The 25024-nt window shown below is 48.7% G+C and overlaps 1 protein-coding gene across 4 annotated transcripts in view; it reads right to left on the reverse strand.

Annotated features, from left to right (window-relative positions):
• Positions 1-22750, reverse strand: part of CPEB1 (cytoplasmic polyadenylation element binding protein 1) — an 80453-nt gene extending 57703 nt beyond the window's left edge. For 2 of the 4 annotated variants that reach the window (XM_044980840.1, XM_044980838.1), the window contains exons 1-2: positions 22630-22750; positions 1893-2070 (exon numbers count right to left, since the gene is read on the reverse strand). In XM_044980840.1, the coding sequence (XP_044836775.1) occupies positions 1893-2070; positions 22630-22644 (193 nt within the window). In that variant the 5' untranslated portion in view covers positions 22645-22750. The remainder of the gene's footprint in view (positions 1-1892; positions 2071-22629) is intronic. The other 2 variants (XM_044980841.1, XM_044980839.1) reach the window with 2 other exon arrangements.
• Between the last annotated feature and the right edge of the window lie 2274 nt (positions 22751-25024).

A 25024-nucleotide genomic window follows, 5' to 3' on the forward strand; every position in this document is an offset into this window, starting at 1 on the left:
CTAAACTTCAGGTTGCTAAAAAAAAAGACTGACCCAACACTAATAGACACTTAATTTTATGCCACTAGAGGCAGCTTGGTTTTAAGTATTGTCCTGCAGTGCTTTGCAACCCAACCATGCAGCTTTGTGCTGATGCATGAAAGCCACATGGTTAAAGTGACCGAAAAGCAAAGCAAGCCTACTTTTCATTGTTCAAGCTGGGCAAAAGTGTAAGGAGTGCACAAAGTGGTGAAATATACACCACACAATTGTAGTTCACAGCTCAACTGTTAGTGAAATGCCTAAAACAGTGTTTTATGTGCAACTTTAGAAACATCTCAAAATACAGTAGCGCTGCAAATGAGATGGGAATGGAGGTTTTGGACCCACCATATCCCAGATGGCCTCCTGCATTCATGCAGCAGAAACCTTAAGAAGCTTCACTATAAATCTGGCTTCTTGGTGACATGGATTAGTCATGTTTTTAATTAAATATTAGTTTTTATCCACACACAAGTCCGGCAATGTTATCCTCTGTACTTAACAGAACTGCACCCCTTATTTCAACCTCCTGTTGCAGAGAATGAGATCTGATATTGACACTTACTCAGGTCTCAGTTGTAGAGAGACCCCTTACATATTTTCTCATTCAGCCAGCGTGTTATGGCTTTTGCCAATTCAAGAACCACTTTGGAAAGAAGCCAGTGAAGACCACAGCATTTGTGGTAGACAGGGAACAATATTGCCTACATATTGTAATTACATAGTGCTTGGAATGGAAGTCTCTTCAGTCACATTTGACATTTTGGATATTTTAAGTCCAGTGTATCCATCAAGGCAAACTTATGCCAATGTCCCATAGTTTGCCTTTGTGTCATGAAGGCTCTCCACAAAGATAACCTGGAACTCAAAATGGGGCTGAGTAACAAACATGCTCATTAAATGAAAGCTGCCCAGTTAGTTTCTAGCTTACACCATGCTATGGCAGCTGTGCTCCACACTGCCCAGGGAGTAGGATACATCCATAACCAAACCCACTGTTCCTGAAATAGAACACTTGGATCCACTGGCTGAAAGGACCCAGGAGAAGTTTACTAGCAGCAGGCTGGATGAACAGACATCCACTCCTCTTTGGGGCTTGCAAGCATAAAGCTGAGTCTTCACTAGGAGCATTTTCCTAGTATAGCTATGTTGGCAAAATTTTAGGAAAGACCAGGCCTATGGCCAGATCTACACTACAGACCTATAACTACATCACTCAGGGGTGTGAAAAATCCACACCCGAGCTATGTACTTACACTGACCTAACCCCCAAGTAGGTAGTGCTATGTTGACAGGTGAACTTCTCCTGTCAACACAGCTACCACCTCTTGGGGAGATGGATTAACTATGCCAATGGAAGAAGCTGTCAGTGTAGTAGTGTCTTCACTGAAGTGTTGCACAGGTGCAGCTGCACTGCTGTACACAAAGATGAGCCCTAAGACAGCGTTTAAACATCAAAGTAGGCAACTGAACCCAAAATAAGTTTTGCACTAAGCAGATTAGCACCACTGCAAGAGGTGACAGACATTAAGTTGTTTCCATGCAAGTTTGTGTGTAAACCAGAATTAAGACCCTGACCAGACCAGGAAAAGAGACTTGACCCTTTTTGATATTTCTATGGTAGAAACAGAAAGAAGCTGTTGAAAGAGACTCAGGCTCTTACGCATCACAGGGCTGCGCGCACACAGATCTGCAGTGGTTTCCATGACAAGTCATCTTTAATTACATTCCCCACTTGTTAGTACTCTTAAAAGACACATTAAGAAATAAGCAAGACAGGTTTACATATTATATCCAGCTATGGAATCCCTGTACTGCAGCCATCTGACATTGCGCCCTGTGCTCTTATGAGCACTAGCCAACCAAGTCACCTGGCAAAAGGTCACGTCTTCCTTTTGTGATGGGTGTCGTGCAGACTCCACTGAAATCCAGAGAGTTATCCAGCATGGCATTTATTCTGCGGAAGATATCTGCATTGCTGCAAGTAGAGAGAGCAGGTGCATCAGGGCTATCCCAGCAGTCTTTGGTGGTCCTCCCAATATCTTCCTTCTAGGCAGAAAGGGAAAAGTGTTAAGCGTCTTGCCAGCTAATATCTGACTTACATGGCCTACTTTGACCAAGGTATTTTTACAGCCATAGTCTGGTTTTACATTCAATGCTTGGTTACTTTTACCTTTAGGCCTCTAGACTTAGGGCTAGTCTACACTGGCAACACTAAAGTGCTGCCGCAGTAGTGCTTTAACATGCCTTTTGTGGTTGTGGCACAGCACTAGGAGAGAGCTCTCCCTGCACTCTAAAAACCCACCTCCACAAGGGGCACAGCTCCCAGCACTGGGGCACTGTTTACACTGTGCTTTCTCACAGGGTTGTAAAGTTGCAGCACTGTTAATTGCCAGTGTAGACAAGCCCTTAGAGCCACATTTCAGTACAGTTCCTTTGGGTCAGAAGAAGAGTGTCAAGAACATGAGTGAGCAAGTTTTTGTTAGTATAAAGAATGACCAGTGAAATCAGAACAACCCTCCTCAAGTCTTACCCTGTTCTGTAAGAGACAGAACCTAGTCAAGCAGTGTCTCACCTGGGGCTGCACAAGTCAGCAGCATAACTGGGATATGGGACTCAGTTCCTGTACCAATCCTATGATCATATCACAATAGCTACTGAGAACCCTTTCAGCACTGGATGTGCAAGAGGCCACCTGCTCTGGTTTGATAAGGCCCTGGAATTTGGCAGGTACATTTGAGCCAATACATGTTTTCCAAACACACCAGTTTGAACACAGATGCCCTTCTGTAGTTTGTCTGCACTGCATAGTCTGGGGGTGGGGGTTGCCCATAGGTGGATTTTAAGTTATGGGAAGTAGCACTTTCATCACTGCTTTGATCATTAACTGCACACACACAGTGGTGATAGTCTGACCCACTAGTCTAGATAGTACCTGTATAAACACTTGTTTCTTCTGAAGAGACTGTCCATACTCCTACTTGCTAGAGGCAAGGAAAAGATATCTGGGACATTTTGGGGTGCAGCAAAGCTCACATGCCTTGTCTATAGTGGTTCTCCCAGGGCTAACCATGCCCCACTAACAGATTAACCACAACCATGCTTGCCCACATTCAACAGGAATTTGCTGTTGATCACTGTTAGCATTTTCTAACAATGCATTGAATCAGACTCTGCCCAAGCCTCCCCCTAGCTGCTGGGAAAGGAGAACCTCACTCAATTTTCACTATTAGGATGGAGCTCGGGACAGCAATTCCAGGTACTATGGCCCAACTCAGCAATCACAGCAGTGGGGTTAGAGAGAGTCACACCCTCTTGCAAAATAGGGTGGTGACACCTGACTTCATGATTACCTCTCAAAAGCTACAGGAATGATTTCACTTAGAGGGAGGCGGGGAAGGGAGGAAGGAGCACTTGTGAAACTGGCAGACCAGGTGCTAGCTCCTGCCAAGGTCTCCATGTCTCAGCTGAATATTGAAATACAGTGCTGGAACCAGTCTGGCTCACCTCTTAAAATAGGTACTAGAATTATAGGAATGTGTTTAGACTTTATGGAATGCTGGTGAGATGCTGCATATATTAGTTACCTTACAATACAATGTTATAAATGAAATGTTCGAACATTTGCATTGTAAGTCTTTAACTGTAAATCAGACAGCAGAGAGGCATTAACTAAAATGAAATGCTGGTCTCCTACAAAAAAGGCATTATGCCTTGCCCAACAAGGAAGGTCCATTGACAGACTAATATTCCACTCATCAGATCTCACACAGGAGTCTCGCAAGTGAATTCCTCCCATTGACTAAGTTTGCAGCTCAAAGCCAGGAACAAAACCCCTTATCAAGGGGTAACTATACCATTATTGCTTTGACTCTGGGGGTAAGGTTTTCTAGGCATAAGCAAGAGAATGCCAGTGATGAGCCTGAGGTTCACCAGTGGTCTGTGAGCTCCATGGATAGTTTCCTCTAAGGTGCACACCTGGGTGGCCCCACACACACGAATGAAGGGCCACCCACCTAATTAGTTGAGCCATGCAGGTGTGGCTCCACTAATTAGGTGCCTGGACCCTGGAGAAGACACATGTAAGGTGAGGTGGTGGCCTTGGGGAGAATGGGGGTAGGTGGCAGTGAGGTGAGGGGAATTGGGATGTGCAGGGCTGCAGCGGCCAGAAAAAAAGGTGACTTCCCCAGCTGCAGGGCTGCAGCTGCCAGGGAGAGATTGTCCTCCTTCCCAGCCTCAGCTCGGGGGCTGCTGTGGCAGGGGAGAGAGCACACTGTGTCAGAAAGGTAAGACTATTGATATTAAAATGAGTGAGTTGTGCGCTTTTTTGGCTTCTACAAATAAAAAGAGTGAGAACCACTGTTTGAAGTAACTCATTTTCTTTTCCTATCTAATAAACCTGTAGATAGTTTGTTATAGGATTGGCTACAAGTGTAGTCTATGGTGTGAGATCCAAAGTTCAACTGACCTGGGGTAAGTGAGTGGTCCTTTGAGACTGGGAGTATCCTGAATATTGCTTTGACTCACAGTGTAAGGGACCATTACAAAGATAGATCCACCTGGGTGGTGGTGAGACAGATTGGGGTACCCAAAGGGAATGTCTGATTTCCTGTTAAGGCTGATAGCACCTGAGGAGTTGATGCCTGGTAAGTGGTTGGTGAAATGTATGTACAGAACTTGCAGCCAATTTGGTGCTTGCATGCTGGTTCTTAAGTCTGCCCTGAGGTTGACACTCATGCTCTTTAGCCACTGCAGAGCAACGTGACAGCACTGTTTGCTAGTCCCCTGCCCATCACTCCAGTCAGCAGCTATTAACTGGAATGACAACCAAAGTAAGCTGAGCATTAGCTTGACTTTGAGGAAAAGCATAACTAAGTCTTGGGCTTTTCCTATCCTCCCAGAAGCCCTGCCTCACGGTGACCCTCTAGAACAGGCCTGCACAACATACGGCCTGCGGAGCCTCACTGTGCGGCCCGCGAGGGGATTCTAAATCCCCCGCACATGGCGCTCTGCGGGCAGCCCAGAGCCCTTTGAATCCCGGCCATGGCCAGGAAGCAAAGAGCTCTGGGCTGCCGGCAACCGCGGGGAGCCCAGAGCCCTTTAAATCTCAGCTGCGGCTGGGAATCAAAGGGCTCTGGGCTCCTTGCAGCTGCAGGCAGCCCAGAGCCGTTTGCCCTTAACTGCCCCCCAGGACCCCACCCCCTATCTAAATGCCGCTGCTCCTTGTCCCCCGATTGCTCCCTCCCAAGACCCCTGCTCCAACTGCCCCTTGGGACCCCAGCCCCTATCTAAGCCTCCCTTCTCCTTGTCCCCAACTGCCCCCTCCTGAGACCCCCCCAATTTTCCCCCAGGACCCCACCCCATACCTGTCCCCTGATAAAACCCCTGGGACTCCCATGCCTATCCTACTGCTGCCTGTCCCCTGACTGCCCCCCTGAACCTCTGCCCCATCCAACCACCCCTGCTCCCTGTCCCTTGACTGCCTCCTGGAACTCCCTACCCCTTCTCCAACCCCCAGCCCCCTTACCGTGCCATTCAGACCAGCATGTCTGGCTCCATGCAGCTCCAGACACATTGCTGCCATGCTCCCCCGTGGAGCCCACAGGGTCCCCCCCAGCACCTGCCTTCTAGATTTGAAGACCTCAAAATTCAGGAGTGCTCAAGCTCAGTTTGGGAAGCTGTTACTTCATTTCTCCCAATTCAAATATACTGATCCACTGTAACTTGCTCAATTTTATCCTGCTTTTTTCTACAGCAAGAAATGCTTATTAGCACTGGAATTGCTATTTTCAACAGCCATTGCCTTTTTGTTTAAGGAAGACAGTGATATTGCATTGGCAAATTCCCCATAGAAAGAAAGAGTGGAACAAAAGAATAAAGGCACCTCAACTTTTCCTCATTTATGGAGGACAGTCTTAGAATATGCATCCAGATATCTTCCAATCACACAAGCTGAAAATTGTTCCACTTTACTGCACCTCTGTAACCATATGGGAACCAATCCTGTCTGTGTTTTGTGCACATCCAAAATTCCTGCTCAATGACCCACCCTGGGAGCGAGTTACCAGTGACCCAGGGCTGGGGCAGCAGGTGGTGTGTGTGTGGGTGAGGCACTGGTGGGGGGAGCTCAGGGCTGGGGCAGCAGCAGGGTGGGGGGAGGGCACTGGTGGGGAGGAAAGGGGGAAGCCCAGCGCTGGGGCAGCAGGGGGTGTGGGTCAGTGGGGGGAGAGCCCAGGATTGGGGCAGCAGGGGTACAGGGGGAGCCTAGGGCTGGGACAGGGGGCAGCCAAATTTTTTTTTGCTTGGGGCAGCAAAAAACCTAGAGCCGACCCTGCCGGGTTCCCCCAGCCGCCGGAGCCCCAAGCCCTTTAATTTGACCCTGAGGGCTCCCAGCCACCTCTTCAGCTGGAAGCCCCCAGATGATTTAAAATAAACTATCACTTCCCCACCCTCAACCTTCCTTTTTGGCCCACAGCTGTTTTGGTGGGGCAGCACTGGGGAAGGAGGGTTTGTTTCTACAGGGCTGGACGGCCCTGGGGCGGAGTGTTTCTGCGGGGCCAGGAGGTTTCGGCCCTCGGCTGTTTTCTTTGGAGGAATGTGGCCCTTGCCACTTTATGAGTTGTGCAGGCCTGCTCTAGAAGAGGGAAGGGGTCACTAGAGAGTAGTGTACTCCCTGGCACCATTCAGGAGTGTTAGGACTACATTCTCAAGCCCCTGGTGACCCAGAAGCAAGGTGCCATGCTTGATCCATGCTGTGCTACCTGCCCCAGACATCCAACTGAGGTGCCAATGCAACCATGAGCCTGTGGGGGCGTGTCTGGATAAGTCCCATGCACAGGCACACAAAAGCGATCACTGAGTCTTGCAGTGAAGCTTTAAAATGGAGGCAAGAAGATGCCATTCCAAAGGTCAGGACTGCAGGAATTGTAAAGGAGTCATTTTCACTATGCAACCCTGGATTCCACAGCCTTTAACAAGCTGGCTACAAAGCCAGATTCCTAGCATGAGAACAGAACTAACCCATCAACTGCAGCAAAGCTGGCACAGGCCAGGCTGTTGCAGCTACCAGCCATAAAATCTGCTCCCATGAAACAGAAGGAAAACAGGGAAACATTCAGCTCTTTTTAAGATGGAACATGTGCTTGGTCAATACATATTGACTTAGAATTATGCAAAAGGTAAATTCTCTTCAGGAATCTTGGACACAGCCTTTCATATATAACACATACAGTCTCCCTTATTTATACCCAGTGGTTGCAGTCTGACTAGTGTTCATATGGGAAGGCTTGTATGCCAGAAGTTATGCCATCAGCACAAGATCAAGCAAAGACCAAGGAGATGGATGCTGGACTGGTTTTATTTTTAGAAGCCCTGTTGATGTTCTCCCCCTGTAAGTGCAGCTACCACTGGCTCAGAAGGCAGGATCCATCTGGCAGGTATGAACAAGCAAGTCTTTAGAACTTTAACCCAAACCCAAGGACATAGCCCACGCTCCTCAGTCCACTGGCTCCAGCACCAGTGTTTTTTTCACCTGTTTAAACATTTAACTTTAACTTAAGCAAAGAGAACTGAGAAAGTTGTACTAATTTAGTTTCAAGGGCAGTTATCTTTGAAAACTTTCAAGCCTTCACCACATTTCTTCTAGTTTTTAGATTAGAAACTAAGGTATTCTGTAACCCGAACAACTATGATATCTGAGAACTTTCAGATTTGTCAACTCCTACTGTACCACCAGGTGAAAGCTCGGCAAATGATAAGCATGACTAAAATCTGTTCTGTCAACACCTATTTAACCCCAGTGCAGCCAACAGCTCCATTGTGCCCAAGGAAAGGTGCTTGACCATGGTTTCTTTCCCAAATTAAAGACCATAGATTGAGTCAAATTCAAGGAGTAGAATAAAACCTACTCCCCTACTTTTATCTCTAGGGATACAGAGACCAGGGAGCTCTGAGGAAGGACAAGTGGAAAGCAGGGAACCCATGTTAGTGCTAGTTAGGCTTAACTAATGTGGGAAGTTCAGAAGCATGCAGAAGGCCATTCTGCAGGGCATATGGAAGACTCTTTAAAGTGTCAGACCTGGTCTACATTAGGAAATTAAGATAGTATAACTACACAAAATCCACATCCCAAAGTGATGCCATTAAACCAACCTAATCCTGATGCAGACAGGAGAATTCTCCTGTCAACTTAACTCCTTTCCCTCTTAGGAAGATGGAGTACCTACATAGACAGGAGAGCCCCTGGCATCAGCATAGGTAGTGTCTTCACTGACTCACTACAGCGTTTTAAGTGTAGACAAGCTCTCAGTAAAGCAGCTTCCATGCTGATCTGAGTGGCAATTCAGAACAGCAAAAAGCAGAACCAAGTCAACTTCCAGGCCTTTGTACAAAAGCAGCAAAAAAGGTACTCTCTCCTTAGATGTCACCTTTAAGATTCAAGTTCAGCTAGAATAGACTTATAATGATCTGACTTAAAATAACTATATTAAGGGCTCATCTACACTTTAAACACTACAGTGGCTCACCTGTACCACTAGTGCTTCAGCGTAGACACTACCTACAACAGGATTCTCCTGTCAGTGTAGGCAATTCACCTCTTCAAAACAGCAGCTGGGTTGACAGAACTCTTCCATCAGCCTAGTGCTGTTTACACCAGGGGTTAAACCAATAAAGCTACATCTCAGTGGCGTGGATTTCTCATACCCCATGAGATGCAACTATACTGATTAGAATTCTAGTGTAGACCAGGCCTATATGCCAGAACATGTGCAGAGTCACAAGAAGTTCCATTTGTTCAAGCTTTTGTTCAGATTCATAATATGAATATTGCTTCAGTCTCCCAGACACAAGCCTACGTTCCCTTAAGTCACATAGTCACCTCAAGTGAGAGCTTGACATCAAAACTATGGTTCCAGGAAAGCTGTGCCAGTAATCCTTGCCCTGCAACCCACAAAGCTAGCTGTTTTGCAGGTTACTGCATACAGCTCTACAATCCTTACAGTAAAGGTAGACTGTTTATACATTTCCCCATTGCATCTCCCTTGACTTCCCCCACCTAGAATATTTGAAACGTGACCTTGAGTCATGGACAGAAGAGACTTTTCCACTCAGTATATTGATACTATGGTGATGGGAACTCCAGGAACATGATGTAAAGTTGCATGCAAATTAGACATAGCTTTCTAGATCTTGGTAGCATAAAGACCACACATCACTAGCACAAGTGGTTTACTAAAGCCTACCAAATAAAGAGGTAAGATTCAAATCACTGCAGTGGGACAATTTCCTAGTGCAAGTGCTGGAACCACCCAGAGGCAGAGCTCTTCTTGACCTGCTGCTCACAAACAGGAAAGAATTAGTAGGGGAAGCAAAAATGGATGGGAACTGGGAGGCTGTGACCATGAGATGGTTGAGTTCAGGATCCTGACAAAAGGAGAAAAGGAGAGCAGAAGAATACAGACCCTGGACTTCAGAAAAGCCGATTGACTCCTCAGGGAACTGATAGGCAGGATCCCCTGAGAGAACAACATGAGGGGGAAAGGAGTCCAGGAGAGCTGGCTGTATTTTAAAGCATCCTTATTGAGGTTGCAGGAGCAAACCATCCTGCTGTGTAGAAATAGTAAATATGGCAGGCGACCACCTTGGCTTAACAGTGAAATCCTTGCTGATCTTGTAAATTTTTGTGTTTAAAAAGTGGAAGCTTGGAAAAATGACCAGGGAGTATAAAAATATTGCTCAGGCATACAGGAGTGAAGTCAGGAAGGTCAAGTCACACTTGGAGTCGCAGCTAGCAAGGGATGTTAAGACTAACAAGAAAGGTTTCTACAAGTATGTTAGCAACAAGGTGGTCAGGGAAAGTGTGGGCCCCTTACTGAATGGGAGAGGCAACCTAGTGACAGGATGTGGAAAAAGCTAATGTACTCAATGCTTTTTTTGCCCATCTTCACGATGATCAGCTCCCAGACTACTGTACTGGGCAAAACAGTATGGGGAGGTGACGACCAGCCTTCTGTGGAGAAAAGTGGTTCAGGACTATTTAGAAGAGCTGGACCAGCACAAGTCCATGGGTCCGGATGTGCTGCATCTGAGGGTGCTAAACGAGTTAGCTGGTGTGATTACAGAGCCATGGGACATTATCTTTGAAAACTCATGTTGATCAGGGAGGTCCTGGATGACTGGGAAAAGGCTAATGTAGTGCCCATCGTTAAAAGGGAAGAAGGATCCAAGGAACTACAGGCCAGTCAGCCTCACTTCAGTCCCTGGAAAAAATCATGGAGCAGGTACTCAAGGAATCAATTCTGAAACACTTAGAGGAGAGGAAAGTGATCAGGAACAGTCAACATGGATTCACCAAGAGCAAGTCATGCCTGACTAACTAATTGCCTTCTATGATGAGATAACCGGCTCTGGGGATGGGGGAAAAGCAGTGGATGTGTTATTCCTTGACTTTAGCAAAGCTGTTGATACTGGCAAGAATACTGTGGGAGACTAAGTTAAAGAAGTAAGGGCTGGATGAATGGACTATAAGGTGGATAGAAACATGGCTAGATCGGGCTCAACAGGTAGAGATCAATGGCTCCATGTCTAGTTGGCAGCCAGTTATCAAGTGGAGTGCCCCAAGGGTCAGTCCTGGGGCCGGTTTTGTTCAATATCTTCATTAATGATCTGGAGGATGGCGTGGACTGCACCCTCAGCAGATTTGCAGATGACACTAAACTGGGAGGAGTGGAAGATATGCTGGAGGGTAGGGATACGATACAGAGAGACCTGACAAGTTAGAGGATTGGGCCAAAAGAAATCTGATGAGGTTCAACAAGGACAAGTGCAGAGTCCTGCACTTAGGATGGAAGAATCTCATGCACTGCTACAGACTAGGGACCAAGTGGCTAGGCAACAGTTCTGCAGAAAAGGACCTAGGGGTTACAGTGGATGAGAACCTGGATATGAGTCAGTATGCCCTTGTTGCCAAGAAGGCTAACAGCATTTTGGGCTGTATAAGTAGGAGCATTGCCAGCAGATTGAGGGATGTGATCATTCCCCTCTATTTGGCATTGGTGAGGCCTCATCTGGACAAGTGTGTCTAGTTTTGGGCCCCACACTAGGATGTAGAAAAATTGGAAAAAGTCCAGTGGAGGGCAACAAAAATGATTAGGGGCTGGAGCACATGACTTATGAGGAGAGGCTGAGGGAACTGGGATTTAGTCTGCAAAAGTGAAGGATGAGGGGGGGATTTGATAGCTGCTTTCATCTACCTGAAAGGTGGTTTCAAAGAGGATGGATCTAGACTGTTCTCAGTGGTACCAGATGACAGAACAAGGAGTAATGGTCTCAAGTTGCAGTGGGGGAGGTTTAGGTTGGATATTAGGAAAACCTTTCACTGGTTGGTGAAGCACTGGAATGGGTTACCTAGGGAGGTGGTGGAATCTCATTCCTTTGAGGTTTTTAAGGTCAGGCTTGACAAAGCCTTGGCTGGGATGATTTAGTTGAGGCATGGTCCTGCTTTGAGCAGGGGGTTGGACTAGATGACCTCCTGATGTTCCTTCCAACCCTGATATTCTATGATGCTGCCAAAAGCTTTGGTACAAGACCAAGGAAGCAGTGATGAAGGTAAAGTGATACTGGGCTACTCAGACTAAAGCACCAATAAAGGTCTGGAGAACCAGCTCCAACAAGCAGCATCTGTGCTGAAGCAGAATGAAGTGACAGCATGGAGAACTGCTGAAGCATAGTCTTTGCAGAGAGGGGTATTTCTGTACTGGGTTGTCTCCAACTGATTGACCAGAACCAAATTACATAAAAGGCTGACCAGGTGAGGCTTAAACAAGCTAGTGCAAGGATTGTTTAGTTTACCGGAAGTGTTAACAGCCTCACTCACAGCCAAGAACTTATGTATTTAGACATATGAAGCTCCCTGAAGTGCTTACATACAACTACTACTGAAAGAGGAAACAGGATGTGCTAGAGTGACATAGCAAAAGGGAAGCTGGATCACTGGCTCAGTCCTGAGGGATGGTGAGAGGAAGGGTTTTCATTCAACCTAGAGATGAGTAGTGGGGCTTCAAGACAGACAATGGAAGCGATGACTCAGAAGATTAGTTTGAGGACATGAACCAATGAGCCAGAGTTGAGGCCCAGCATGAGTTAGTAACCAAACCATCTGCCAGCTGTGAGGCTTCAGAACTGAAGTGGACACTAGTTGGAACTCAGGATTTTACTGACTTTTTCAGCTGAGACCACATTTCAAGAGGCCCAGTGAGACTGAGCTCCCTTCTTGTGCTGAGTGGGGTCTCACTTGGGGCTGAAGTATGCTGATGTACAGGGGTACTGTGCAGTAATGCCACTCATGCAGGACTTCCTTTAACCAAAGCTCTCTCAGCCCTGGAGCCTGAGCTGGCTCCATCTAACTTTGCTGGAAAAGCTATGTTTTTTTAGAATGCAACATGAAGTTTTATAGTGGGATTTGAACAGTTTAAGGAAACAGAACATGGTGTGGTCACCCAGGGTAGTCTAGGCAAAACCAAGTTTAGATTAGCTCCCCACCTGGTCTAGAACAGTGAGGTTTGTTCCCCACTTACCAAGCAAACTGTTAAGTCCTGAGTACACTGACAGTTAAGGCAGTAAAATAAGTTAGCATAGACATGCCCTAAGCTGTCTAATCATAGAATCTCTGGGTTGGAAGGGACCTCAGGAGGTCATCTAGTCCAACCCCCTGCTCAAAGCAGGACCAAACCCAACTAAATCATCCCAGCCAGGGCTTTGTCAAGCCTGACCTTAAAAACCTCTAAGGAAGGAAAATAGGAGATATACCAGTCTCCTAGAACTGGAAGGGACCTTGAAAGGTCATTGAGTCCAGCCCCCTGCCTTCACTAGCAGGACCACTTTTTGCCCCAGATCCCTAAGTGGCCCCCTCAAGGATTGAACTCACAACCCTGGGTTTAGCAGGCCAATGCTCAAACCACTGAGCTATCCCTCCCCCTCAGGGACATAAGATACCTGGTATCTCAATGTTTCTAATGCCAGTGGAGCTGAACTGGTGAGGGAAGTCTTGCAATCTAGAGTAGACAGGCCCTTAGAAAATCCTTTGGCTGGAAACAGCTGGTCAGAACAATCTCAGAACCATTCTATCAGAGAACACAGCTTTGGTGTTGAAATGCTTTATGCAATTGTGTTGATTTTGCCCAAGTTTTGCTTTGAAAAAAGGGAACATGCTGATGTCAAAACATCCCATTTGCTATGTTTTAGAGCAAGTATTTTGACTTTTGTTTTGAAACCACTTATTTTGACTTTTGTATTGCATTAATAAAGAGTAAAATCAAGATATGCAGTTTTGATTTTGCCAAACATCAAAACACCACATTTTGATCAACCCAAAGTGATGTTTCAAGAATTTTGAGAATTTCAAAATTTTGGTCCTAATTAGACCACCACAAAAAGTCAATCTCCAAGTCCTTTGCAAAAATGGAACTTGTATCCTCTGCACAGCTCTAACTGGAACTACACTGGTTTCAGATGCAGAATGCCAGAGAGCAGACCCCCTCCAAGCACAGCAAGCTTCAGCACTGTAAAGTGCTAGTGTAGACAGTGCACCGGCAATGGGAGCAACACCCCTTGTGAAGGTGGGTTTTTTGTGTTTTTTAAAAGCACTGGGAGAGCTCTCCCAGCACTCTGACACAACTACACAAGCCATGGTAAAGCATTGCTGTGGCAGTGCTTTAACACTGCCAGTGTAGACTAGCCCTTAGTTGTTCAGAGGACTTCAGTGTCAGCTAGATCAGTGGTCTCCAAAGCGGGTGCGCAAGAGGCTCCTTCGGGGTGTGCAGCAGGAGGAGCGCCACCGGAGCAGTGCTGCTTTGGCAGTTCAGGCAGGAGTCCAAGCAGCTTTTTTTTTTGCACTTCGGCAGTTGGGGTGGCAAAAATGGTAGAGCCGGCCCTGCAGTGCGGCAGGGGGTGTGCGCTCAAATTTTTACTGGTAGGGGTGCATAATCAAAAAAGTTTGGAGACCACTTAGCTAGATAAGAGACCTAGACACTAGTGTTCATGTAGCAAGACCTTCCTCCATCAACCAACAGCTTTTCCAGCCTTGTCATTCAGTTCACAAGTGGTAGGTAAAGGAGCAGTTTACAGTTTTGAAGGTGTGACGGCATAAAGCTGTACAGCCCTTAATGCTAAACAGCCATGTTTTTCCAGGGAACTAATGCAAATTCAACCAAACCCCTAATGAGGTTATGGAAGAAAGTGTTTCCAATATGACTGCCAGCTGCCTTGTTAGAGTCAAACATTTCACTTCTCCTGGAAAGTTAAAAGTCGAACACAACTTGAGCCCTGACTAGCTGAGAAGAGTGCTCAGGGCCCCATCTTCTGTTGCTATGGTGTTTCTATGTAGACACTGCCCAATGATTGGAGACATACAAAAGCCACTCTAAGAACTTTACTTTGGCCTCAAATTCCTACCACCAAATTTAAGATGTTTAAATGGAGCCTCACATACTATCACAGTAAGGACAAGAGCACTACATTCCTGGGAACAGTGCATCAATCCAATTCCTGCAGGATCTGGTACTGTAGCATTGACATTTCCATTAATTCTTACTGGAAACTGAGTGTTGGTGTTGAGACCAAGTTAAGGGAATACAAACAGATTAATGAGAAACACATACCTGCTCAGATGTAAGAGCAGACCTGAACTTAAAATCCTACTAAAATCTTGATGGATGCCAGCTTTGCATACTGTTCTTCCCCTCCAAAACCAGCTGCTGCCATTTTGGTGTTAACATGCACTACATTGGGTAATGCCTCTCCTAGCAACCCAGGCTCATTAGTGTTCACAAGCAAACACCACATCTATACAAATTGTGGAATGATGTGCACAGCACATTCCTGACAGCATCAATATTGTCATGCTAGTGCACAGATAGAAGGAAGAGCCATGCTGGCTTCAGCCGCTCTGGTTTCAAACAAGTTAATTCTTGCCAAATGCAGGGATCAGAGTCCACAATAAAGTGACTGGCCCTGCAAAAAGCAATTAATATTGGCCCTGTTAACCTAGTTACAGTCAGTAAGCAGTCTGACCCAGTTCTCACTCTCCCTGCACTCAGGAGTCATGAAGTTTCCACAGCTCCAGTAACATGTCTAAATAGTCACCTAAGCACTGTGCATCTGAGGCCAGGTCTATACTACAGACCTATATCTGTATAACTACATGCTTGGGGGAGGTGGGAGTGAAAAATCCACATCCTTGATCCATGTAGTTCTACTGACCTACTAAACCCTGGGGTAGCCAGTGCTATGCTGACAGGAGAGCTTCTCCTACCACCTCTGCAGGAGATGGATTAGCTCCAGCATAGGACTGTCTTCACTTAAACGGTGCAGCTGTGCCCAGGCAGCATTTTACATGCAGACCTGCCCATAGTCTTCCTGTTTCCCCATTTCCTCACTACCTCTTTCTTCATAGAATACAGGACAGGGCAACCTGTCCTTGTCCATCTGGCTGACAATCCCCCTTTCACCCCAACCACCTTGACCTACCTCTCAGGATATCATACTAGTTTGTGATGACCAATTAGGTGGCCCAGAGGGTTGAGAGAGAATGTGTTGTGGAGCACATGCTATGTATGCGGTCCTACAGCTTCAGACAGTCAACTGTCAGGGGCCTGGTTAGAACATAGGAACTCTGACAAATCACAAGCCCAATGATTGTTCCAGTCAAGTGAAACATGATTATAATGTTCCCAAATAACATTAAGTCCAAAACCTTTATACTGTGGAAACATGGGTAAGGCATGCTGTGGCATCATTATACTGCAAAATGGGACTAACTACTGTGCAATTTAGACAACCCTCCCCTTCCCCTCATGTGGCTGATTCTGTAGTGTAGACAGCACCCAAGCAAGACCATTTGCCTTAACTATCTTTAAGCCAGGGTGTCTGTACTTAAAGATAGTACATGGGCCAGAGCCTTCCTAGCTGATTTTTTCTGGACGCCCTGTGGGACATACAAACTGGGGTGTAATAGCATGACACTGCTCTGTCAAGATTAGCTACTGCACTGCATTTTAACAAATGGAATGGAGAGGGGTGAGGCAGAAGCCCAGGAACTAGGAATTGCTGCAAGAAAGGCAATACAGAACAGGGGACATGAGCAGACAGAAAGGTGGAGAAGGAAGAGATATAGGGCAGAAACAGTGGCTGAAGAGCAGGATAGTGGGACAGTAGAATATTAAATATTAACAAAGGCCAGACTCCACCCTTGATCTTTATGAAGATTTCCTATGAACACTGGGGGCTTTGTTATGGGTGGAGGGAGTTTGGACTCCCACATTCATGCCCAAGTCCAAACCATAAGTAAGCTGAATTTGCTCTCTCATTTGACATAACTGTCTTAAATAGCTCTAACAGTGCTCAATACCATTTCCCAGGCCAGCAGAGGCAGCACAGAAGAGTAATATATCAGAGGGAGGATATACTCTATTGCATAGTTCAACCTTGTCTATACTAGCCAGGAAGCCAAGTTAAACAGTTCCTGGTAGCAAGATGCTGAACCATTCTGGCAATTACTGATTTGAGATTAGAGCTGCCTATCCGCAGCAGCTCTGGAAGATCACCTCTGTAGGCCAGCCTGAGACCAGGCTCAATCTAGCTTCACAGCTAGATGGGCATAACAGATCTGAATGTTTTGTTTGGTGGAAACTTACAATACTCTGTATTTAACATTTCTCAGGATTTTTTATTTTGAAACCCAGGATTCCCTTGATACATATATCTAAGATACCGAATAAGAACTTTAGACTACAGGTCTGTCTGAAAGGAAATGCAAGGAGTTGTGACATTGCTTCAGAAGAGCCAAATGCAGGAAAACTGGATTAGTAAGGTAACTAGTGATGGAGCAGAACAGATTAGGAAAAGGAAACAAAAATTCCAATGTACCAATTTAAGAGAAGTCCACAATGGCATCTAAATTGAAAGCAGCCACAGGAAAGATCATGGCGAGTATAACTCAGGACAGTGGCTCATCCTTTCCAGACTACCACACCCCTTTCAGAAGTCTGATTTGTCTTGCATACTCCAAGTTTCACCTCACTTAAAAATTACTTCTATACAAAAATAAAAAAAGTGTCACAGCACACAATTACTGACAAATTGCTTCCTTTCTCATTTTACCACATTATAAAATCAATTGGAATATAAATACTGTACTTACATTTCAGTGTATAGTATCTAGACCAGTATAAACAAGCCATGGGTTGTATGAAATTTTAGTTTGTACTGACTTTGCTAGTGCTTTTCATGTGGCCTGTTATAAAATTATGCAAATATCTAGATCATAATAGAATATCAGGGTTGGAAGGGATCTCAAGAGGTCATCTAGTCCAACCCCCTGCTCAAAGGATCTAACTCAACCCTGGGTTTAGGCAGGCCAATGCTCAAACCGAGCTATCCCTCTCCCTGGAAGATGATTTGATGTATCCCCTGGAAGACCTCTCTGGTTGAGAACTATTGGCTCATGATATATCTACACTAGAAAGGCCATAGCAGCAGCGGTTCCATGGCAGCTTAGATGCTTACTACTGCAGTAAAGTTACCTTAGAGACAGCAGCTAGGCCAACGGAAGAACTCCATCAGCCCAGCAGCAAAGAGGAGGTAGTTCTAAGAGCTGCTTCCTATTGGAGCCAAGTGAAGTTGGGGCTTATGGAGCTCCCCCCATGGCTTTTGGCCCTGACTACAGTCAGCTTAACTCAGGGGTGGGCAAACTTTTTGGCCTGATGGCCACATCAGGGTTACAAAACTGTATGGAGGGCCAGGTAGGGAAGGCTGTGCCTCCCCAAACAGCCCGACCCTCACCCCCTATCTGCTCCCCTCCCACTTCCCACCCCCTGACTGCCCCCCTCAGAACCCTCTGACCCATCCAATGCCCCCCTGCTCCTTGTCCCCCGACCACACCCTCCTGGGACCCCTCCACCCCTTGTCCAACCACCCCCAGGACCCCACTCCATCCAACCCCCCACTCCTTGACTGCCTCAACCCCTATCCACACCCCCACCCTGACTGGCCCCCCAGTACTCCCACTCTTATCCAATCCCCCTGCCCCCTGACCACCCCCACCCAAGAACCTCCACCCCATCCAACCATCCTCACTCCCTGACAGGACCTCCTGCCCCTTAATCCAACCCCCCCACTCCCTGCTCCCTTACCATGCCACTCAGAGCAGCATGTCTGGCAGCCATGCTGCCTGGCCAGAGCCAGACATGCTGCTGCTCTGCCCTGCAGGAGCACGCAACTTTGCTGTGCAGTCTGCTGCCTGCTGGGAAGGTGGACAGCGGGGGAGGGGCCAGGGGCTAGCCCCCCCTCCCCCATCAGAAGTGCAAGGGTTGGGCAGGACAGTCCTGTGGGCCGGATGTAGCCTGCAGGCCATAGTTTGCCTACCTCTGGCTTAACTACATCTCAGGGGGAGTTTCACATCCCTTAGGTCAATGTAGTAGTGTGGCTAATTTGGAAGAGTAGCTCAGCCCTCAGCTGTGGCAGCAAAGAGGAGGCAGTTCTAAGAGCTGCTGCCCACTGGCGCCAAGGGAAGTTGGGGCTTATGGAGCTCCCCCCATGGCTTTCAGCCCTGACTACACTACAGACACTGCAGTAGGACAGCCACAGCACAGTGCACTGTAGTGCTGAAACTTTCTACAGCAATGGAAGGTGTTCTTCCATTACTGTGGTAGCATTTCAAGCATAAACAAGACATTTATGCGAAGTTTAATCCTATTGGCATAGGACAGGTAATCCACCTCCCCAAGAGGCGGTAGCTAGGTCAATAGAAGAGTCCTTTCATTGACTAGAGCAGTCTAGGCCAGGGTTAGGTCATCTTAACTGATCAGGCTTGTTGGTAATCCTGCAGCAGTAGCTAGGTCAACAGAATTCTTCCACTGACCTAGCTACATCTACACCAGGGGTTAGGTTGGCATAGCTCCACCGCCATTCACAGCTCTGAGGGCCGTGCTACAACTTAATTTTTAAATGCAAGACCAAGCCTTTGTCTGGGAGTCTCTCCAGCTGCTGCAGCAAGCATCTGACCCTACCCCTAGTCTGACCCTGGATTATCTAATGCAACAGTGTTCTTTGGGGGAGACAAGATAAACACCCCTGGCTATTGTTAAACACTACATTATGGCATTACAGCACTTTGGACAGAATCCCCAATATCATTTAATGCTTTAAGTTACCCACTTTCTTATCTAAGACAAATAAGCTGTGCTATAATTAGAGCACTATATTGCATCACCAGAGCCACTCAGCTAGGCAGACAGTCATCAGGTAACTGAAAAGTGGCTTGACAAGTTGGTGTGGCATACGTCCTAGTGCTGGGGAGACCATTGCCAACTTTGGTTGGTGTGGAGCATCATTCAGCAAAGTTGAGTAGCTCCTACAAGTAAGGGCTCCAAGGTACAGTTCAGGTTGGAGCAGTACATGGCAGTACAGTGGCACATCTCTGAAGCTCTCGTTCTTCAGTTTTTGAAGAACATATCTAGATGTTATGGTTATGAACAAAGCATCAAAAGCAAGCTCAGTATAACCGATGTAGAGACAGACGATTCTTCAGGCAGCCTGGAACAATAACTGAGGGGTCTGAACAGCCCCATTCATCAGTAAGGTGTTAACCCACATGCTAAATAATTTAAATCTCAAAACTGTTAGCTATTTCATGCCTAAGTAATGTGGGGATCAGATATGCACAATTTGTGAGCAACACCTAATTGAGGCCACAAGAAAGGAGCATTTTTGTACCACGCTCTCCTCTACCCCACTCCCAATTAAGCAGCCAAGCAGCACTCAGAGCACACAACTGTAGTTTGATCATGTGCACAAACTCACTCAGACAAGTTTGGAAGATAGTCACCCTCCATCTCCCCCCCCACATTCAAAAGCAGGTATGGGTACAGGAAATGGAGTTGAGGGGCACCATGGTTGTGGCCCAACCACTTTTTGGACAGAACAAATCTGAGTGACAGCTGACCCCATGCACCAGGTTGCAATGCAACTCAGATTGCGTAGAGCAGTGGCTCTCAAGCAGGGCCCAGGAGCAGGTTTCAGAAAATAAAACGAGAGCAGGACAGGCATTACTCATTGGGGCCCAGGGTAGAAAGTTGAAACTTGAGACTTGCTGCTTGGGGCTGAAACCAAAGCCCAAGCAACTTCGCTTTGCAGGGCCCGGGGCAATTGCCCTGCTTGCCTACCCCTGCCCTAATGCCAACCCTGGCTTTTAATTTACTGGACATGCAGGAAAAGTGTTGTTGTGCTATAAAAATTCAGTGGCACAGGTGGGCCACTGAATTTTTATAGCACATCATGGGGGCTCAGAAAGGTTGAGAACCCCTGGTGTAGGGGTTCATGGGTCAAAGGTCAGGCTGCTGTTGGGAGTAGCTGAATGGTAAAGAGGGGGGAAGATTTGCCCCCACCTTTAAATGGGCTCCACAGCCCTTAGGTGTGGAGAAAGGTTGCACAACTGTCTTCCAGTTTTAAGCACAGGTACTTCCATCTCCAGGGGCAAGGATCTGGCTCTTTATACAAGCTCTAAATTCAGAAGAGCTGAGAATAGCTTTCATTATGATGTGTGAAGGATTGAGGACCCATATCCTCTGTGTACTTCTCCAAATCTCAGTCTGAATACACACCTTCTAGCCAGCGATCATTACAGGAAAACAAATCCTGAGAGGTCTGCTTGCAGGTTTCCCTGGTGACATCCTAGCCATATGTGCCCTAATAGGCAGCAGCAACTATGGCAGACTGAAACTACCCAGTGTTTTTATCTGACAACTTCTTATGGTGTGCAGACCTTTCTTCCTAAGGGATTTAGTGTTTTCTTCACAAGCCCCCAATGTTCAGATTGAGCTGTATCTTTGTAGAGAGGTTCTGTACAATCTGAGTCTCTAAAGGTTAGCTAGGAAAAATACCAGGCAGTGAAGCACCAAGTGCTAGTCTCCTTGCTCACAATAGGACACGACAGGGAAAACGAGCAGAGATTCAGCCCAAGCCTGAAGGGGGGCTGGCAGAAATCATAGCAAAGTAAGGTACATTATAGAAGAGAGCTGAGCCCAAGTGCTTATGCCAATTCCTTACCATAAATAGTTAATTCAAACTTTGGTTTTCCAACCACCTTTCCTGTCAGTCTAAGAAGAGCGCTGTGCTCACTCCCCTACTCCAGAGCAGCAGCAGCAAGTGCAACAGCACGGAACCGCGGCTCACGCTGGACCAGCCTTCCCCGCCGAGAGCGGTGCCTCCGGGCTCCCCCGCCCCACGCTGACAGCTGCTCACCCGAGAAGCTGGAGACAGTCCGAGCCCAGGGCCTCTGCGCCATGACGAGCGGCGCCGGCAGGGGTGAGTGACCCGCAGCCAGCGCTGCCGGCCCGGCCCAGCGCCCTCCCCAGCCGCGGGTGGGGGAGGCACAGAGAGCGCGGACTCGCGACCGGCTCATCCTGCCCCGCCGGCCGGGCCCCTCTCCACCCCGCCTGCAGTGCGAGCCCCTCACGCACCGCCGGCAGATCCGCAGGGACCGCCAGCCCTCCCCTCAGCAGCGCCGCGGCGCCCTCGGGGCACAGCCATGACCAAGCATCCTCCGGCCCCGACCGGCCCTCACCTGGCGGGCTCGCCCTCCTGCCGCTGCCAACAGGTGCCGCTGCCCCGGCCGGGCCGGGCGTGTCTGCGCCGGGGCGGCCGGGCCGGGAGGGGGCTCCGCCGCGGCTGCAGCTCCGGGCTCCTCCGCGAACGTGTGAAACCACGTGAGGGGGCGGCCCGCCTGGCGCTGCGGGGACCGGCCCTTAAAGGGGCCGAGCGCGGAGCGCCCCGCCAGGACCCCGCCCCACCGCTGCGGGAAGCTAGCGCCGTCCCGCCCCCCAGCCGGCGCCGGGACACCCGAGCCAGGCGCCCCCACCCCCTCACCGCCCCGGAGCCGCCAGCCCCCGCAAACTCCCCAGCTGGAGCGCGCCGGGCAGGGCGGCAGGCTGCTCCCCTCCAGACACGCAGCCGGGTCCCACAGCCCGTGCACGCCACGCCAGCAGCACCGCGGAGAGGGGAGCCCGGGCCCGGGCCACTGGACGTTGCGCAGCGAGGGTGGAAGCTCACACGCACTCTACTGGCCCAGCACCACAGCTCGCAGCCGGGCTGCAGGAGGAGCTAGAGGGCGGGTCTCGCTGCCCCAGCGAGCCGCTGACGCCGGCACCTGCTGGCCATTGCACCCCACGCCCCCCGCAGAAACTTCCGCAGAGCGAGAGCGGCAAACTGGCGCGGTCAGAGCCCAGCAGGTCTGGCTGCGCCACTGGTGCCCAGGACCCTCCCCGCGGGCAGCAGCGCCCGAGACCTCCCTCGCCAGTCCCGCCCGCCGCGAGCCAGGGGGGCTGGGCAGGGCTCAGACACAGCGCGGGGGGGTGACATCTGCCCCCCACCCCGACGGAGCTCCCCCGCCAGAGCAGCCACCCCCCTACCTACCACCAACACTTCGTCACGAGGAGTCTCGCGCGCCGCGCCCCGCCCCCTCCCGCCCGTGAAAGCCAACACGCGGTTCCGCGCCGGCCAGCACGTGCCGCCCCGCCCCCGGGGCTCGGCGGGGGAGGGGCGCGGCGGACTCACCAGAGGGAAGGCCATGGGGCTGGGCGGCCGGGGTCGCTGCGGGGCGGGTGGGGCTGGCTGGTCTCTCGCACCAGCAGCAACGGGCGCCGCTTGGCCCCGGAGGGTTTTATAGCCGCCCGCGCAGGCGGTGCCCGCTTCTCGGCGCCCAGGGGGCGTCGCCAAAGGGCGGGGCCGGGCGGCCCGCCCACACCCGTCGCGCCCGCCGCGGGGCCCCAGCCCCGGGGAGTTTGCAGACTCTCCCTAAGGACTGTTAAAGGGAGCGCCGCGCGTTCTCGGGGCTGGCTCGGCAGCTGCGCAGGGAGGGAGCTAAGACTCCTGGGTTCTGCCCTGCCTCTGGGAGAGCAGCGGGACCTAGTGATGGGGGGGTAGGGCTGGGCTAGGAGCTCGGACTCCTGGGTTCTGGCCCTGGCCCTGGGAGAGGAGGGGAGTGTTGCCTAGTGGTTGGGGCTGTGAGCCCAGATTTCTGGGCTCTGTTCTAGCTCAGGGAGGGGAGAGGGAGCTATTGGTTAGCATAAGGGACCTGGGACGCAGGACTCCTGGGTTCTGTGCCAGCTCTAGAGGGGGTTAGGAGCTAGGACTTCTGTAATCCATTCCCTGTCACCCCTCACTGTGCTTTGTTCTTCACACCATGGCCTGGGCTATGTGTGCAGTCACATGGGAAAGCTGAATGAGGCACTGGGTACTCATGAAGTATCAGGATTGCTAGGAATTTGCATTGTATGGTTTAGAAATCCACAGCATTACAGGGCCATTTTGGCAGGAGCCCCCCACCTAATTTTATTTCAATAAAATGCAGCCAAGTTGCAATGACCCTCGCTCATCTTTAACATGACAGTGCAGCCTGCAGAGAGGCCAGGTGCCAGAGGGAAATGCCCTGAACCAATGGGCAGGCAGGAAAATTCTGCATGGCTCCATAGCAGGATTCAGCCCTCAGTGACTATAGGCTTGTCTTCACATACAGTGCTACGGCGGTGCAACTGTACCAGTGCAGCTGTGCTGCTGTAGCACTTTAGTGTAGATGCTACTATGCAGATGGGAGAGCTTCTCCCATCAGCATAGTTAATCCACCCCCCTGGGAGGTGGTAGCTCTCCTGTTGACATAGCACTGTCTACACAAGGGGTTAGGTCAGTACAACTATGTCAGTCAGGGGTGTGGATTTTTCACATGCCTAAGCAACGTAGTTGTACCAATATAAGTGTGTAGTGTAGAGTGGCCTCTAAAATATATTTTTAAGTTTAAGGAAAATGACCAGTTAAGTGTTCAAAGTCCAACCTGTGCACATCTAGCAAGCATTGACTTCAGTCCCCTAATCCTCCAAAGTCTTAAACACAAAAGTAACTTTACAAAGCCATTGTGGGTAGTCGTGTATCAGATTACTCAGAGGGTCTGGATCTCAGCTGGAATAGACTTCACTGGAATTCACACCAGCTGAGAGTCTGGCACCATGTTAAATCTGCAGGATTGGGGCCCAGGTTGTAATACTGTGCTCTATTGTATCTGTGCATTGACTGTGTTAGTTAACTGACTATTCTTGTCTGGTTTGTTGAAAATATTTTTTTATTTAGTTTTGATTGTTTGGGCCTTTCTGGAGATGCCTAATATAATCTACTATTTAACTGTAAGTACACTGGTTGTTTTTCGCCCTTTTCTTTAAAATTTCATTTCACTGCTAACACTGGTGGTAGTAACATCAAGAACAGTATAGACAGGCATTTTAAGTACCATGCTATTCAACTCAGCTAGAAGCGTATCTGCATAATATGCTGCTTAAAAAGCCATTGGTACCCTAGCATTCCTAGTTTTGCTACAACCACTAACAAATTTTAGGAAAAAATTCTTAATATGAACAAGACGTCTGAAATGAGAATGGTATAGGCAGGGGTCAGAGTGGGGAGAAAAACAGGTGCTTTTCCAAGCTCTGCCCATAAAATGAACTCTGCCCGCATTAAATGCTGCTAACTGTAGTTTGTGCAGATGTTCAAATTACAACTATGCCTGCAGGCTGTCTGGTCTCCATGTGCTCAGCTCCTCCTCACTGGGATCCAAGAACACCATCTTGGGCTCAGTGAGGCAGGTATGCCCCGGCCCACTGGGCTTCTTGACCTTCATTTCCCCATAGGTGAGGGGGGCTGAGCTGTCATTCAGAGGAGGTTGTGCAGATCTTCATACTATCATCCTGCATCTCCTTTCTAGCATGCCTTAATGAGTGGTGAAATAGTCCACAATGTTGACATTCAACATATATTACTAGGTGTATGAGTTAGCCACTAGTGAAATGAAAGAGGCAGTTCACATCTCTCAGAGCTATTTGTGGTTCCCCAGGCAGACTTCACCGCATCAGTTGCACTTAGTTCAGGTTTTCAAGGCTCTCAGCAACCTAATCAGCTAGAGATG

The sequence above is a fragment of the Mauremys mutica genome, chromosome 11, assembly GCF_020497125.1.
Source record: "Mauremys mutica isolate MM-2020 ecotype Southern chromosome 11, ASM2049712v1, whole genome shotgun sequence".
Lineage (NCBI taxonomy): Eukaryota > Metazoa > Chordata > Testudines > Geoemydidae > Mauremys > Mauremys mutica.